The following is a 15,547-nucleotide window of genomic DNA, read 5'->3' as shown; positions in this document are numbered from 1 at the left end:
AACTCTATCCCACACTTCAAGGCATAGCAGCAGAAACTCCTTTAAAACTTCTGGCTGCTAGAAAGCTGTGAGTTGTGCTACTGTAACTGCACATACACAAATTCTGCAAAAAGCATGACCCTTATTTCAAAAATACACAACAGACAGTATTAGCAATAGAAATAAATGATTCAAAGAGGCTCACATTAGACTTAAAGCATTGTCAGCATATTTTAATTAAAAAAAAGATGTTCAACAGACATTCAGCAGCAAAGGTGGTAACAGAGTTCTTCCTTGCTTCTAGCCTCTGTATAGATCCATAAAGCAAGGCAGGATATGTCCCAACAAACTTCATGTGATTTCCAACAATGTCAATAAAAAAACTTGAAAAAGATGGCTCTACCTCCAGAAAACTCCTTTATTCCAGAAGCATTATATTCATGCCAGTGAATTACCTCCAGTGATTCACCATGGGCTGCTTGACTTTTTAACTCAAATAGACAACCTTTTCTAACTCTGTATTCAGAGGCAAGGTCAGGACAGCCAGAATCTGGGTAAACATCCTGTTTGACACTCCCTCAGAACTGGAGAAATTAATCATTTTCACTCCACCTGTGTTGTTCTTGGCATGCTACTAATGAAAACCCTTCACTGCAGGATGTGCTGCAATGACTGCACACATATATGAAGACTGACTGTGTTTTGGAAGTTACCAGGCCACTGCCTGACAGCAGAATGCTGTAGCTGGTGTCACTGCCAGCTTCTCCACCCAGCAGCTCCCCTCCTAGAATGTCAGCACAAAAGCATTATCTGTGCTCAGCCCTGTGGCTTCTCTTACTAACTGGTCCCAGATCTGCTGCTGCTGCTGCTTCCAGACCTCACTGTGGCATGGAGCTGCTCATGGGTCCTGAGCGCCTGCAGCATGCTCTGAGTGCTGCCCTCTTTGCTCCGTGTGACCTACGCCGTGCACGGTGTGATGGTCACTTCTGTGCCGTGCCTGGCACCAGCACGGTGTCACGGTTCTGGTAGCACAAGGAACCGGCACCGGTACTGGTACTGGAACCAGCACTGGGACGGTTACTGTTACCGGTCCTGGCCCTGGAACTGAAACTGAGACTGGCACTGATACCGGGACTGGGCCTGGGACTCGAGCAGCTACAGGGAGAGGTACTGAACACATGCTGGCACCAGAGCTGGAACTGGGATTGCTACCAGTCCTAGTGCTGGTACTGGTGCTTGGACTGGGACTGGAGCTGGCCTTGGTACTCGTGCAGGTACAGGGAGAGGTACCAGAACTTGGTACCTTGGACTTGGTACAGGGAGAGGTACCTGAACAACTGCTGGCACCACAACTGGAACTGGGATTGCTACCGGTACTGGTACTGGCAGTGAGACTGGAACTGGGATTGCTGCTGGTACTAGCACTGGTACTGGTGCTTGGACTGGGACTGGAATTGAGCCTGGTACTGGTTTTAGTACTGGTAAAGGTACTTGGACTAGTTTTGGAATTGGGGATGCTGAAACTGGGACTGGGCCTGGTAAAGGTACTGGTATTGGCACTGCCACTGGGGCTGGTATTCATACTGGTACAGGTACTCGGACGAGTTTTCGAACTGGGCCTGGTGCTGGAACAGGGACTGGTGCTCGGATTGGAACTGGCACTGGCACAGGCAGTGGTGATGACACTGGAACTAGGCCTGGTACTGGTGTTGGTACTGGACAGGGGTTTGGACAGTTTTTGGCACTGGGGCGGGAAGCGGTGCTGGGGTGGGCACTCTGCGGTGCCGGTGCTGACACTGCGGCACCGGCACCGGCACCGGCACCGGCACCGGCCACAGGCCGCGGGCCTGGGCCCTCCCCGTCCTTCCTGCGCGTCACGACAGCGGCTCCGCCCCGCCCCGCCCCCGCCTTTATTTGCATGCCCACCCCCGACGGGCCAATGGGGCGCGGCCGCCGCGGCGCTGGCCCCGCCCTCCGCGGCCGCCGGTAAACGGAAGCGCCGGGAGCGGAGCGGGCCCCGCGCGCGCCCGGCCCGCGCGGCGCGGGCGGCCTGCGGGAGCGCGCCCGGCGCGCGCGGCCGCTGCGGTGAGTGCGGGCGGGGCGGAACGGCCGCCGCCGCCGCCCCTCCCCCCGCGCCGCGCCCTCCCCCCGCGCGCCCCGCGGGCCGCCGCCCGCCCCGCCCCGCCCGCCGCGCAGCGCCGCCCGGTTGGGCGCGGGGGTGGGCGGCGCCGGCCGCTGCGTGTGTGGGAGCGGCCTGCGCGCCCCATGGAGCCGTAGTGGTTCCGTGCCCGGCTCGCTCGCCGGGCCGTGCCCTTGAACGCCCATGGATTCGGCTCCGGCGGGCGCGGTTACGGGTGTGGTTGCGACGGCGGCCCCCGGCAGCACGGAGCGGGTGCGTGGGGGCGCAGGTGGGAAGGGCGTTGTCATTGCACCGCGTGCCCCGTGCCGGTGCTAGCGCTGGTCCTGCTCCTCGCCTCCCCTCCCGAGCCCTGCGGGCTCACCTCAGGCAAGTCTCCTCACCAGGCGGCGTGTTCCAGCGATTCCCTCGGCACTGCCTGTGCTCCCGGCAGGATGCTGCTCCAAGTCGATGTCTGTAGGGACAAGAGCCTTTGGCAATAAAGGACGGTGTGCCAAGTGAGCAGGCAGCACAGGAATCCAGACAGAGTAGTCCATTGGGACGCTGCTGTGTTTGTCATCATCTGGGTGGTGAGACCTGGCACAGGTTGCCCAGAGAAGCTGTGGATGCTCCGTCCCTGGGAGTGTTGAAGGCCAGCAACCTGGTCTAGTGGAAGGTGTCCATGTCCAGCAGGGTGATTGAAACCAAATGGTCTTAAAGTTCTCTTCTAACCCAAAACATTCTCTGAGTCTGCTCACTGTAACGGATGTATATCAGGAAAACATAAAGTACTTATGGAAAAAAGAGGAAGTGCATGGCCAGTAGTAGTAAAGCCATTCAGTCACAGCGCCCAACGAGCACTGTTCTTCTTTAGGAGGATGTTTTTCCTAAGAAATTTGTTTGAGCTGTTCTGGTAGCTCCTGAACCAATAGGAGCAGTGCTGATGATGGGAGTTGAGACCATTCTCAAAATGCTACCTAATGCTTATAAATGGTGTGCATTTTATTTTGAATTAGTCAGTAATTCCTTCAAATATTTTGGATTTGTGTCATCTTTGAGAACAGTTCACTTGTTTTTACGGCTTTACATATTCATGCATTCAGATGTTTCCTCCATAGTTTTAAAGTATCCTGGAATCTACTACCTGCTTACCCCAGACTTTGTAATGAGGGTAATATATGTAGGTTGAATGTCATATTTTTGAAAGCCATGGGAATAACTATCTCCTTAGTAAATGGTTTATTCTGGAGGCTGAGATGCCCCTGGAGGACTCTAAGTGTCTTGTCAGGCACAGATAATCATGCCTTCTCTGCTTGTACAGGCATGTCCTCTTGTTCAAAAGGCATCATTGGTTTCACTGAACTAATGCTGGGGTGTGGGGGGAAGCTGAGCTCACCACTTTAACGGGAACATGAGGAAACAAAACATTACCAGGAAAAGCCCGTGTTGCTTTCCTCAGCTTTAAAGAAGTGCAGCCTACCTCTGCCTGCTCTCAGTAGGATAGAACATAGTCAAATACTTATCCAAGAGGAAAAATCAAATTGAAGGTGAAAGATTTCCACCAAAAGGTGTTGGCCAGTTGTGGTTTTAACACCCAGGGAATGTAGGCTCTGTGTCTGTGTTGCTATGGGTAAAAGAAGAGATGTTGACAGATGCCCTCTGAAGCAGAGAATGGTTTTCTTATCTCTTTCAAAATAATTTTTCTGTGCAGCTGATGAACCTTTTGTGTAGTGCTGCTTGAATTTGAGGTAGCAATCCATACACGGAGCCTTGGGTAGGCTTTCATTTTCACTGAAATAGGTTTGCCCTCAGATTCTGCAATTTGGTGATGTTTTGGAGATCCACTTATGATTCCCCTGCTCTCGATGCATTTGGATTTTTGTAACCATTTGGAGCTTTTGGTGATTAGAGTACAGCCACTAGCTATTATCACAAAGAGGTTTCTCAGATTTTTTTTTTTTTTCCAAACAACTACAGAAACACAACTAGCTTGGGGAAAAATGGGGGGTGAAGGGTGTGCTAGAAGTGCCTCCTGCTCTGAACTGCTGCCCCAATAGCACTGGCCAGAACAGGGATGCCTACTTTTAGTATCCTGTATTTGTCTTCTTCAGGTCTTTATTTTTTTCTGGGTTGAAGTGACCAGGAAACAACTGAAACATCCAGGATGCTAACTGCACATTGTTTGACTTGTGCTGGAGGATGTTGTTTCACTTCTTGGAAGAAAAAGTGAACTTGAGGACATATTTGGATAAGAGTGCCAAAGTGTTTTGCTTAAACAGTTAGAGTGGATGAATTGCTGACCAACCTTTTCTGGGTGTGGGGCAAATTTTTTCTCTGTGAAGATTCCCTGAAACTTTCTTAGAATTTTTGCTTGGGGAGGTTGTTGCAGAAAGTTGACACATTAGGAAATACATGCAAATAGGGGTGAGCACTTTCAGAGTTTTTAGAATTTTATTGACAAACCAAGAATAAGCTGAATTCTGACAGGGACTGTTCTTCTAAAGGTATTCTGGTATAGCTCTAGGTAGACTTAAACTTGCCTAGCTACTTTTTGAACTTCCATAACATGAAAAGAAGTTCCATAGGTTGCCATCTGTTTCATGAAGTTTTTCTTTTACTTGCTTTGAACTTGACATGTGCAGCCTTCAATAGGTGTCTCCTCCATATGTCAGAAGAAAATATGATTCTTCATTCCCTATTTGGTTTTGTCATGATTTTGTAGACCTGTGCTGTATCCTTTCCTCAGTTCTTTTTTTTATTCCATCCTTCAGAATCCCCACTGTGGTAGTCATTGCTTGTGTGGGAGCCAGTCTTGCTTTGTGTGAACCTTCTCTATAAATACAAGTACAGAGTATCAGGAATTTTACTGTGCCATTTTTAAGTGGGTGCACTGGGGAGAAATTTTTTCAAGCAATGGAAAGGAATAATCTACTGTGGTCTTGCACAGTTAAATAAATGTATTATTTGTCTTAATTTGTTTTCTTACAACTATTGATGTCCAGTCTGATCTGTTCACTTCTGGTGAGTACCTAGTAGGTGTTTCCATCAAGCTGTTGGATGTAACCCCAACATCTCATTCTTGAGAAGTATGAATGAAGAGCCTGTTGTATATTTCTGAGTGGCCTTGATCCTACAACCATCAGTATGAAATTTAGCACCTCTCTCTGATCACATAAAGGTTATAGCTCTTGCCTTTACTGTCACACTTTACAGACAATTAAGATTTTGAAAGTATTTAGCTAATTTAAAGGATAATACTGGATAAGTAGCAAATTGAGAATTTTTCTGTGGAAAAGCAAGAACAGATCTGTCCTCAGCCTGATAGGATTTCTTTTTCTTTTTCTTTTTCTTTTTTTTTTTTTTTTTTTGGTAGTTATTGCAAATGCTCTTTATTTTGCTAGTTTTATAAGTTTCTCTAAACTTTTTTTTTCTGTGTATGTGTGTGAATGTTTCAGGAAATGCTTCAAGGACCATCAGAAGATGTGTTTGCAAAGGTGGAAAGTTCAGTTGAAGACATGGATACCTCCGATACCCAGTGGGGCTGGTTTTATTTGGCTGAGTGTGGTAAATGGCATATGTTTCAGGTAAATACCTATGAAGTTATATTGGCTCTGATGGATTCCATACATCAAATTACCTATGGCTGAGTTTGTCTTAACGTGCTTTTTCTTTTATTTTGAAGACCGACTCAAACAGTCACTGCAGTATCAGCAGTGAAGATATTGAAAGGAGTTTCCGAACAGACCCCCATGGATCTCTGTCTTTTACCACTGCAAAGTTTAACTACACACTGGACTTTTCAGGTATGTGTCTTGCAGAAGAGTAAATTTAAACAGCAGAAGGTCTCAGATACACCAGCACATTTGTTCATTCAGCAGGTTATTGTCCTCATATCTGGTACGAAAACACAATTAAGAATGTCTTCTTTACTGGAAGGTACATAGGAGTTTTTAGAAACAGCTGCCCTGTTACATTTTTTGTGTAGTTTATTAATGAAGTAGCATGTTTTGTTTAATAGCACTCCATTGGATTTCCTACTGCTTGCTCCAGCTGCAAGTGGCATGTAGGATACATCTCTTGAACTGGGAAGGTTGAACCTTTTTTCTTTCATGTGCAACTGCCTGTAAACTTGAAAAACCTCTTCCATTGTAAATGAGGTTTCCTGCAAAATACTGGCATCAAAATGATTTAATAATTCAGCAGGTAGTTGAAGCCAGTTCTATTCTCAGAATAACAAGGAGATACGCAAAAGGATTTACTAGTATATTGTAAAGATCTCCCTTATGCTGTGCTTGTAAATTACAGAGTATTACATGTTTCTAATGTATGTAACTAATTATAAATGTAATCTGTTCTGTGTTCAAAGGTGTGTTCTAGTAACTTTTGTTTTAGTTTTATATTCATAAATGGTTTGTTTTCTGATTAAATTACAAAACGGCTATATGCTTAAATATAGGAAATTAAGGAAATAAATACATATTCCAATATATGTATCCAAATTTCAAATACATAAAGTGGGGACTGAGTAAAACAGCAATATACTGGGAGTAAGGTGGTATCTAGCAATACCACAACGAGTTTTATGCTTACTTGTGTCTTTTTATAAAAAACTGTGTTTTGTATCCTGAATAAAAACACTACACTTATAAGCAAATGTTACAGAACAATTTTTATATTACTCTCTTTAGGCCATGATGTCTTACACTAAGGATAGTGTATTCTTTGTCATCCCTTTCAAGTCAGTGGAATTTCTTCCTGTGATTCAGTGGGGCTGAATGTTAGATAGATATTTTAAAAATAAATGTTTTCTATGTGTAATATTTGGACATTTTTCCAACTCATATAGATGACAATGCATTTAGAAACATTTATTGAAAATGCTGATTTGTTACTTGTTGAAGTAGGAATTCCTGTCAAGTAGCTTAGGGTGTAGTAACATTATTTTAAAAAATGATACTTAAATGTTTCATATGCTGTAGATGAATTCCCAAAAATTTCATCCTAATTCTTCTTTTATGCTCAGTGATGAAACAAATCAACCTAACTACCCTTAAACAACGTCCAATAAAGCGAGCTCCCTTTGCAATCAATTCATTCAGGTAAGAAAATAAGAGGAAGACTCTTTATTTTTCTTTTATTCCTGCTTCTTCTAAGTAGAATGAAACCAAACTGTTTTATCTTGATTTTTTTTATATTTATTTGTTTTTGGAGTTGCTCTGAATACCTGTTGAATCAGAATTGCTGCAGGGAAACAGCACCAAAAAATGGAATCCATTGACTCCATATATTATTTAGAAGTATTATTGTAACATCAAAAAGAGGTTGACTTACATGTTGTGCCTATATTTTACTCATTTACTCTAAAATGGAGTTTAAAAAATTGTGTTGTAAAGATTCTTTTATGAGTCTAATTGCTTTAGATAGTCAATTTCTTACCATTTCATCAGTCATTAGATGTAAAGCTGAGCTGATGTGAATCTGCTAAATAAACTGAGCTATGCAGTGTTACTATCACAGGTGAAATTGAGTACATGGGATATGTGTGGGTTTTTCCCCAAATAGTTTCTGAGAAAAAATTTAGTTCTGAATTGTAGTGTGGTTATACATTCAAAAAGAAATTTGTCATTTGTCATAAGAAATGTAGTAGCAATCTGTTTACACTGACTTTCAAGAAGACTTTGTTTTCGAAGTGCCAACGTTTTTTCAGTCGATATTTGCTAAATAGTGCATACAATGATGTAGAAATTTTCTTTGTTCTTTGAATAATTGCATCAGCACTCTTATTTCCATATGGTGACATTTTTTACTTTCAGGAGATTCCTTCTTTTAGTCCCAGTTTTAAGGCTTAAGAGCTTCAATATATGTAGTGCATGTGCTTAAACCACTCTTTTTTAGTAGCTCTGTATAAACTTCATGGGGATTTGCTTTTTTTGCATACTGTTTTGTTTGGAGCAGGAGTTTGACAGGAAGAAAATGCCTCATGTCTTTGAAGTGATGTGCTTTTACCTTTTTTGTTTGAAGTTTCATCTGTGAAAATGAGGCTATCCCTATGCCTTCACATTGGGAGAATGTAAATACTGAGGAGCCATACCAGGTAAGAGTTGGTAGGCAACTTGGTCAAAAACATGTGACAATGAAATAATGCATTGAATTGAAATCGCACTAACCTCTTTTTTTCCAGCTTATTCCATTGCAAAAGAAAACAAATGAATATAATGAAGTTTCTAGTCTCTTTGGAAAAACAATGGATAGCCACCGAATTAAAAGAATTAAGAGAATACAAAATCTAGACTTGTGGGAGTTTTTTTGCAGGTGAGATTATTTCTAAAACCAACAGTTTTAGGATTGTTAATGGAGAAAAGTTTTAAGTCATGCAGCAGAAATATGTTTAACTGTTTTTATTACTAATGAAATATTTTGTTACTTTTTAACTTTTAAAAATTTTCTTCTTTGTAGTTTCTCTTTATTTAAAATTTAATTTTTAAGACTGTATAGCTTCTACAGGTGCAGAAATGTAATATTTGTAGAAATGCGTTAGATAAAGCTGTAGCACAGATAATATGTTTAAGATGTTCAGAATATCTGTGTGATAGATGCCCATGATCCTTACAGTGAAGTAAGGAGAAAAAAATAGCTTTTTGTAAAATGATTCCTGGAGAGGCTTGTATTATTTTAATTTTTACTGAACAAAGCAAATTAATATTTCAGTCTTGTTAAATTTCTCAATTTTATAGGAGAAAAGCATAGGACAGAATTAGGTGTCTAATGAACACATATTCATGCAATTCTTTTAAGTTTAATGTCCTGCTAAACCGTCTTCTAAGTTCTCGGCTTTTCCCTCTTCATATTGTGCTGGCCTGGAAGAAGCAGGAAATGCCCAGTTTGGTATCCACTTATTTTTTGGCATCAGTCTTAAGCAATTGTACTTGACAAAAGTTATTTATGTATCTTGTAGGAAGGAGTGCATATCAGAAGGTTTAAAGATGTTTTACTCTAATAAAATAATCTAGACTAAGTTAAAGAGTGATCAAATAACAAATAACAGATGTATACTAAAATCTTGCATAAGTTAAACGATTTTTAAAAAATATATGTAATTTATTGTTAATTTAAAACTGTATCAACATGTGTGAGGAAGTGAAATTCCTTATATATGTTAATGGTTAAGAGAGTTATCCTACTTTCAGTTAAGTTTCCTTTTTTTCTTGATGGAGTAAGGAAGAGGGTCAGCAGAACTGCTGCCTTGGACTTCCAGAGGTCAAACTTTGGGTTGTTCAGGAGATTGTTCGACAGAGTCCCTTGTGAGGCAGTCCTGAAGGGCAGAGGAGTCCAGGAAGGCTGGACACTCTTCAGGAGGGAAATCCTAAAGACTCTGGAGCAGGCTGTCCCCATGTGCTGAAATACAAGTAGTTGAGGAATAAAATCATCCTGGCTGAACAGAGAATTTTGGCTGTAATTCTGACAAAAAAGAGAGTTTATGACCTTGGAAAGAAGGGGCAGGCAAATCAGAAGAAGTAAATGATGTTGGGATGTTTCGCAGGGAGAAAATCAGAAGGACCAAAGCCCAACTAGAACCTAATTTGGCCACTGGTGTAAAAGACAATAAAAATATTTTTTTAAAATAAGTCATCAGCAAAAGAAGGGCTATAGAGAATCTCCATCTTTTGCTGGATAAGGGGGAAACAGTGTAAAAGGATGAGGAGAAGACTGAGGCAACAAAGGCATTAATAGTAAGACCAGTTGTTAGCTGGGCACCCAGACCCTGGGCTGGTAGACAGATGTGGAGAGCAAAATGCTGCCTCATAATTCAAGAGAAAATGGAACCTGCTACCTCACACAAGTCTATGGGAATGGATGGGATCTACTGGAGGGTACCGAGGGAGCTGGGGAGGTGCTCACTGAGCCACTTCCAACCATTTACCAGCAGTCTTGGCTCACTGGGGAGGTCCCAGTTGGCTGGGGTTGAGAAAATGTGATACCCATGCACAAGAAGGGTTGGAAGGAGGATCCAGAGAACTACAGACCTGTCAGGCTGAGCTCAGTGCCAGAGAAGGTCAAGGAACAGCTCATCCTGAGCGCAATCACACAGCGTGTGCAGCAATCAGGGATTCAAGCCCAGCCAGGATAAGTTTAGGAAAGGCAGGTCCTGCTTGACCAACCTGACCTCCTTCTATGACAGGGTGACCCACTAAGTGGATGAGGGAAAGGCTGCAGTTATTTTTTACCTGGACTTCAGTAGAGCCTTCAACACTTTTCCCACAGCTTTCTCCTGAAGAGTCTGGCTGATCATGGCTCGGACAGGTGCACTGTTTGCTGGGTAAAAAACTATCTGGATAGCCAGGTCCAGGAAGTGGTGGTGAATGGAGTTAACATCCAGCTGGTCACCAGTGGGGTCCTCCAGGGCTCAGTGTTGGGGCCAGTCCTGTTTAATATCTTTATCTGGGATCAGGACAAGTGGATCAAGGACACCCTCTGTCAGTTTGCAAATATAACCAAGCTGGGTGGGAGTGTGGATCTGCTGGAGGGCAGGAAGGCTCTGCAGAGGGATCTGGACAGTCTGGATTGATGGGCTGAGTCCACTTGTGAGGTTCAATAAGGTAAAGTGTTGGGTCGTGCCCTTGGGTCACAAGACAGTGCTGTAAGCTTGCACATACTGGTGAAGAAATTATTGCCTGGTAGTATATTACAAAGAAATAGGTATTCCAGCATTTCAAATGCACTTCTTCGATGTCCCAGGTAGGAAAGTTGAAAAAAGGATGATACTTAGTCTAGAATCTCAGTTTGGATTTGTCGAGGAGTACAACAAGTAAAAAAAGGTGTTGGTCAGTGAGATTGCTGACCAGTTTTAGAAAAAGTTTATATGCTTACATAGGCACAAGGAGTATGTCTCTGGATATTTTGTTTTGCTGTAGGTTTTACCTTTTATTGAGTGAATTGGATGAACAAGAATTTTCACAGTGATGGATCAAGTTAATTTTGTTGAACTGGATTATCTTGTCACTGCTTGTACAAGGTGCTAAGATGATGCTTTTTAGAACAGTTGGACTCCTTGATTTCTGTTCCAACCTACCAAAGTGTCCTGCTGTGGCATTTCTGCATTCTGCACAACCAGCTTGCCAGTGTGCCCACTATATTTTACTGCTTAGGAGGAACAATTGCCATTTAAACTTTTATGGTTTTGAAAAAGTGTTTTGTTTAATTGATAAGGGATTACATTTGATCATTGCTTGAATAATTATTTGCATCACTGTAGTGGTCAGAACACATTTGCCTGTTACAATAGTTCCCATATTATGACAATTCTAAATTGGCTCTATGAAATGAACTGGTCAGAGATAGTAAAGGACTGTCACAGAACATCTTTTGTTTGATTATTCATTTTTTCTATAAATTTGTTCCATTCTCCTGTTTCAAAATAAGTTTCTCAAGACTGCATTTATATATTGCCAGAGATCAACAGCCAACAACAGAGGGCTTCTGGATGAAGAAATTTCTGATATTCAGCATAACTAGCCCTTAGATCAGTTTTTGCTGATTTGCCTTGATAATAGTGCTTTATAATCTACCAACTTTGTTATCCCTTCCACCACGACATTAAAGCAGGTGGAGGAAACAAAATGTGCAGATTTACCTTTCTTTTAAAGATGTATCTGCCGAAAATGACCACGCTGAACCTAATAACACATGAACAATGTTGATAAAATTGGTGTAGGAAAACCTTTTTTTCAAATCTTAGACTATGTTGGAAAATAGTCCTACAGCATTCAGAAATGTGTGATTTCTAAATATGTACCTTAAGAATCCCAACATGTTTAAAAACTAGAGTCATCTAGGTTCTTGTAAAGTGGAATGTGTTAGGTCTGTACCCCCAGCAGTGTTTTCACAGTAGTAATTTAGTGTGTTTGTACAACTGTTTATTTATTATGTGCTTATTTGTGTATTTATTGTGTGTTTTTTGTAGGAAGAAAGCTCAACTGAAGAAGAAAAGAGGTGTCCCAACAATTAATGAGCAGATGCTGTTTCATGGCACCAGTAATGAATTTGTAGAAGCAATATGTATTCATAACTTTGACTGGAGAATAAATGGGATGCATGCTGCTGTGTATGGAAAAGGTAAGTATTGCTGTCACATACAACAGTGACAGTGTAAATCGCTGAACATTAGGTTTTCCCTGTAGTGTGCACTTTGTGATGCATGCCTTGTGTTTACCCAGGAGCTGTTTAGATACTTTTTTCCTTGCTTTTATGGCAAGTATAACTAAGGATGCAGTAAGGAATGTAATTGTCACAACTGGTGGGTAGGGCCAGGGAGCATGGGGAGGGGAAGCCCAGCAAAGCAGTGTTGATCATAAGACAATCTCTCTGCTAAAATGTTCCCACTAAAAATGTTTGGTCATATTGTCTTAATACAACAATTGACAACAACAACAAAAAAGGATTCCTAATTAATATAAAAGAACTGACATTTTTCATGATCTTGATAGCTATCCTCTGGTAGTCATGCTGTCATGGTAAGAATGCCATCTAATTTTCTATGTTTTTTATTTGAAAGGGACTTATTTTGCAAGAGATGCATCATATTCCAGCCATTTCTGCAAAGAGAGCATGAAGCATGGAGATACTTTCCAGATTCATGGTGTGAACCTGCAGCCTCATCTGCACAGACCAGATAAAGTCATGTTTCTTGCTCGTGTATTAACTGGTGACTATATTGGTGGTGATTCAAAATACGTGAGGCCTCCTTCAAAAGATGGAAGCTTTGTGAACTTGTATGACAGCTGTGTGGATAATACCTGGAACCCAAAGATCTTTGTCATCTTCGATGCCAACCAAATCTACCCTGAGTACTTAATAGAATTTTGTTAAGTTTGAACTGAGTATTGTTTGTGGTTTTTTGATACTTTTGTTCCTTTTGTAAAGACAGCAACATAGAAATGATGGATGAAAGAGAGGTGAAAGAAAAGCGGGCACACATTTATGGAGGGGGGAAGCTATTAAATATTTAAGAGAGACTGGTTAACTGTTTTTAAAAGTCTGTAAACTTTACTAATGCATTTTTCAAATGTAGAGACTATTACAAATCTGAAGTTGCTTAGTGAGCCTTAAATACATTGAGAATTGGTAAGTTTTCAAAGGCAAGATTTATGTTTTGATTTTCTAAAGTATATTAAAAGTGGTTAGAAATATGCCTCTAATATAGTATGCATATGAGGAAATTAATCTTTTATAAAGATTGCCTATAAAACAGAGTAAGAACAACAACAGCAAAACCCCAGGGGACATGGGGTGTGCATGTGTGTGTGTGTGTGTGTGTGTGTGTCCGTGTTCTGTAGTACGTTACCTTGTTTGGAGGTCTCTTAGTTTGGATTCTAAACCTAAAAAAAGAAAAAGTATCTACAGCTCCTTCATCAATTTCCTCCAGATAAAGTACAACAAAGCTGTATGGTTTAACTTTTTGTACATTTTACTGTAAGCTTCAATTATATACTGGGAAAATAACAAAGCCCTTGCAGTAGGATTTGACCGTTGGTTTTGATGGAAATGAAGCCCATAAGCTTGTGGTTGTTAGTTGTTTGGTATGTAACTGTTGGGACATAGGCAGTACCATACACCTTTCTCAGTTCTTATCCTATGTAATTTTTGCCATCTTGTTGCAGTATTCATGAGCTGCTGTGATTCACGTCTGGTTAGAGTTTAAGATATACTCGGTGCTCACATACTTGGTGTTACTGAAGACAATGTTTATATTAACTTAACTGTAAACAATACAGTTAAACTAACAAGGAAAATTTCAAAATATGCCATCCTTTAGCTTTTAAACGTTACAATAGAAAACTTTCAGTAACATTTGTGTACATTCAAGTTTTCATAACTGGTATGGTTGTAAAGCTGAAGAGTATTTTTCACATGTAGAAAGAGCAAAAGAGACCAAAAATATTCAGGTAAAGAACAAATCTGAGAACCTAAACACATGAAGAGGCTGAGGAAGGGGCTGTTACTGTGAGATACACTGTTGTGTGAACGATCTGCTATGGAACTGTGTCCCTAGTTTGTCCTTTGTTAAAGGACCTAAGTAGCACTAATGGACAAATTCAAAGTTGAAACCTTTCCAGGCTTTTTCTTTGGCTATGGCCAGTAACAAGTCCCCCGTAGAATCAGTATATAATTGCAGCAGATATAGAATGATCTGTGTTGGTTTGTTATAGAATTGTTAATGGACTTTTTGGATCAAAGGCTCTGTTTAAAATTTATTGTGTTTAAAGTCACTGCAGCTGCTGGCATGACCAGGTCTGTTCCAAGTTGTACTAAACCCATGGAACTGGAAGCATCTGACATCGTAACTGAGGACACAAATATCTCTTCCTTCTCCTGTGTGCTGTTACCGTTGTCTGTCAGTGGATCTTGAACAAGTTGTTTATCTGTTTCTGTTTGTAATTTTATGGCATTTTTCCTGTCCCTAAACCATTTAGGGCTAAAATGCATTTTCCTTTATTTTAGGAAGTATGATTTCTGATCCCAGCTGGGAACTCTAGGTTCTACTCTTGTAGGTATGATTTGTGTTTGATTCACTACTATGCTAGCTCTGCAAAAGGCACTTTGTTTCCCACATTGTGTAAAATAATAGCGAATCACGCAGGGAATTTGTGTATTACTGAATCCTTTTTATTCTACAGAGCATACATTTTGTGGAACTAACAAACACATGTGCTGTTGTTCCTTTTATTTCTTCTGTAACAGATGTTTTTAGTTAAAAAACCTGAAGTTTCTTTTTTGGCACCTCATAGACACAAAGTACTACAATCTACTGATTTCTGAGACTTTTCTGACTGTGTGGTGGTGTCTTGTTTGCTGATTAATTTGAATTGAATGGCACAATCTTAATCTTACTGCATTACCTCTTCTTTCAATGTTCAATGTGTTCTGCTTTTTGTGCTGATCAATTTTGTTATTGAAGATGTCTGTAAAATAACTGTCCTTTCTCTGGCAAGGGGAGAATGATTATTATTGCAAGCAAAATGGGAACAAGTAGACAATGCAGGAAATAGTTGGACCTAATAAAAGGAACAGTGAGAAAGAAAGGGAGGAAAATAATTTCTTGGCCTTTAGAGTGTTAAAGAAAAGAGAAGAGATCTTGGTGTGATTCTGTGGAAGGAAGCCTGATATTTTCTGTTACTGTTTCATGTAGTGAAACTGTTCTTCATTTTGGTTTTACGCCTGTGCAAGATGGCATGCCACTCTTTCACATGTCTTGATCTGAGGTAGAGCTTTCTTAGTAAATTATTCTTGTGCAACCTGTTTTCACATGAGCACAGTACTTCAGGATGACATAGAAAAATAAGATCAGCTCATACTGGCCTCCTGGACCAGCTTTGTTTTTTACAATTGGTGTGTACTCAGTTACTGCTGAATGAATCTCATTTCATCCAGAGCAGTTTGGGAAAGTGTCTGTCT

At 41.0% G+C, this 15,547-nt stretch overlaps 1 protein-coding gene across 4 annotated transcripts; it reads left to right on the top strand.

Annotated features, from left to right (window-relative positions):
- The first annotated feature begins 1,970 nt into the window (after nt 1-1,970).
- On the top strand, nt 1,971-15,174 carry PARP11 (poly(ADP-ribose) polymerase family member 11). Of its 4 annotated transcripts, none has more exons than XM_021549030.4 (8): nt 1,971-2,064; nt 5,551-5,679; nt 5,778-5,898; nt 7,119-7,194; nt 8,117-8,189; nt 8,277-8,407; nt 12,057-12,208; nt 12,648-15,174. In XM_021549030.4, exons 2-8 carry the CDS (start codon nt 5,554-5,556, stop codon nt 12,959-12,961), a joined length of 993 nt encoding a protein of 330 aa, XP_021404705.1. In that variant the 5' UTR covers nt 1,971-2,064; nt 5,551-5,553; the 3' UTR covers nt 12,962-15,174. The 4 variants fall into 4 exon arrangements, with proteins under 4 accessions (XP_021404705.1, XP_085448643.1, XP_021404703.2 ...); XM_085592517.1 differs by lacking the exon at nt 1,971-2,064 and adding an exon at nt 2,170-2,485; XM_021549028.4 differs by lacking the exon at nt 1,971-2,064 and adding an exon at nt 2,212-2,371.
- Nucleotides 15,175-15,547: the final 373 nt, after the last annotated feature.

Source organism: Lonchura striata, chromosome 1, assembly GCF_050655825.1.
Source record: "Lonchura striata isolate lonStrDom1 chromosome 1, ASM5065582v1, whole genome shotgun sequence".
NCBI classification, from domain to species: domain Eukaryota; kingdom Metazoa; phylum Chordata; class Aves; order Passeriformes; family Estrildidae; genus Lonchura; species Lonchura striata.
The sequence above is the reverse complement of the archived record's forward strand: the minus strand, read 5'-3'. Positions and strand labels throughout refer to the sequence as shown.

Excerpts from the sequence above, each read along its gene's own strand:
- PARP11 (XM_021549028.4), top strand. The coding sequence starts at position 2,303 with ATGGATTCGGCTCCGGCGGGCGCGGTTACGGGTGTGGTTGCGACGGCG. Across the intron at positions 7,195-8,116 it reads TTTGCAATCAATTCATTCAG|TTTCATCTGTGAAAATGAGG; the intron begins GTAAGAAAATAA and ends TTTTGTTTGAAG. Across the intron at positions 12,209-12,647 it reads TGCTGCTGTGTATGGAAAAG|GGACTTATTTTGCAAGAGAT; the intron begins GTAAGTATTGCT and ends TTTATTTGAAAG.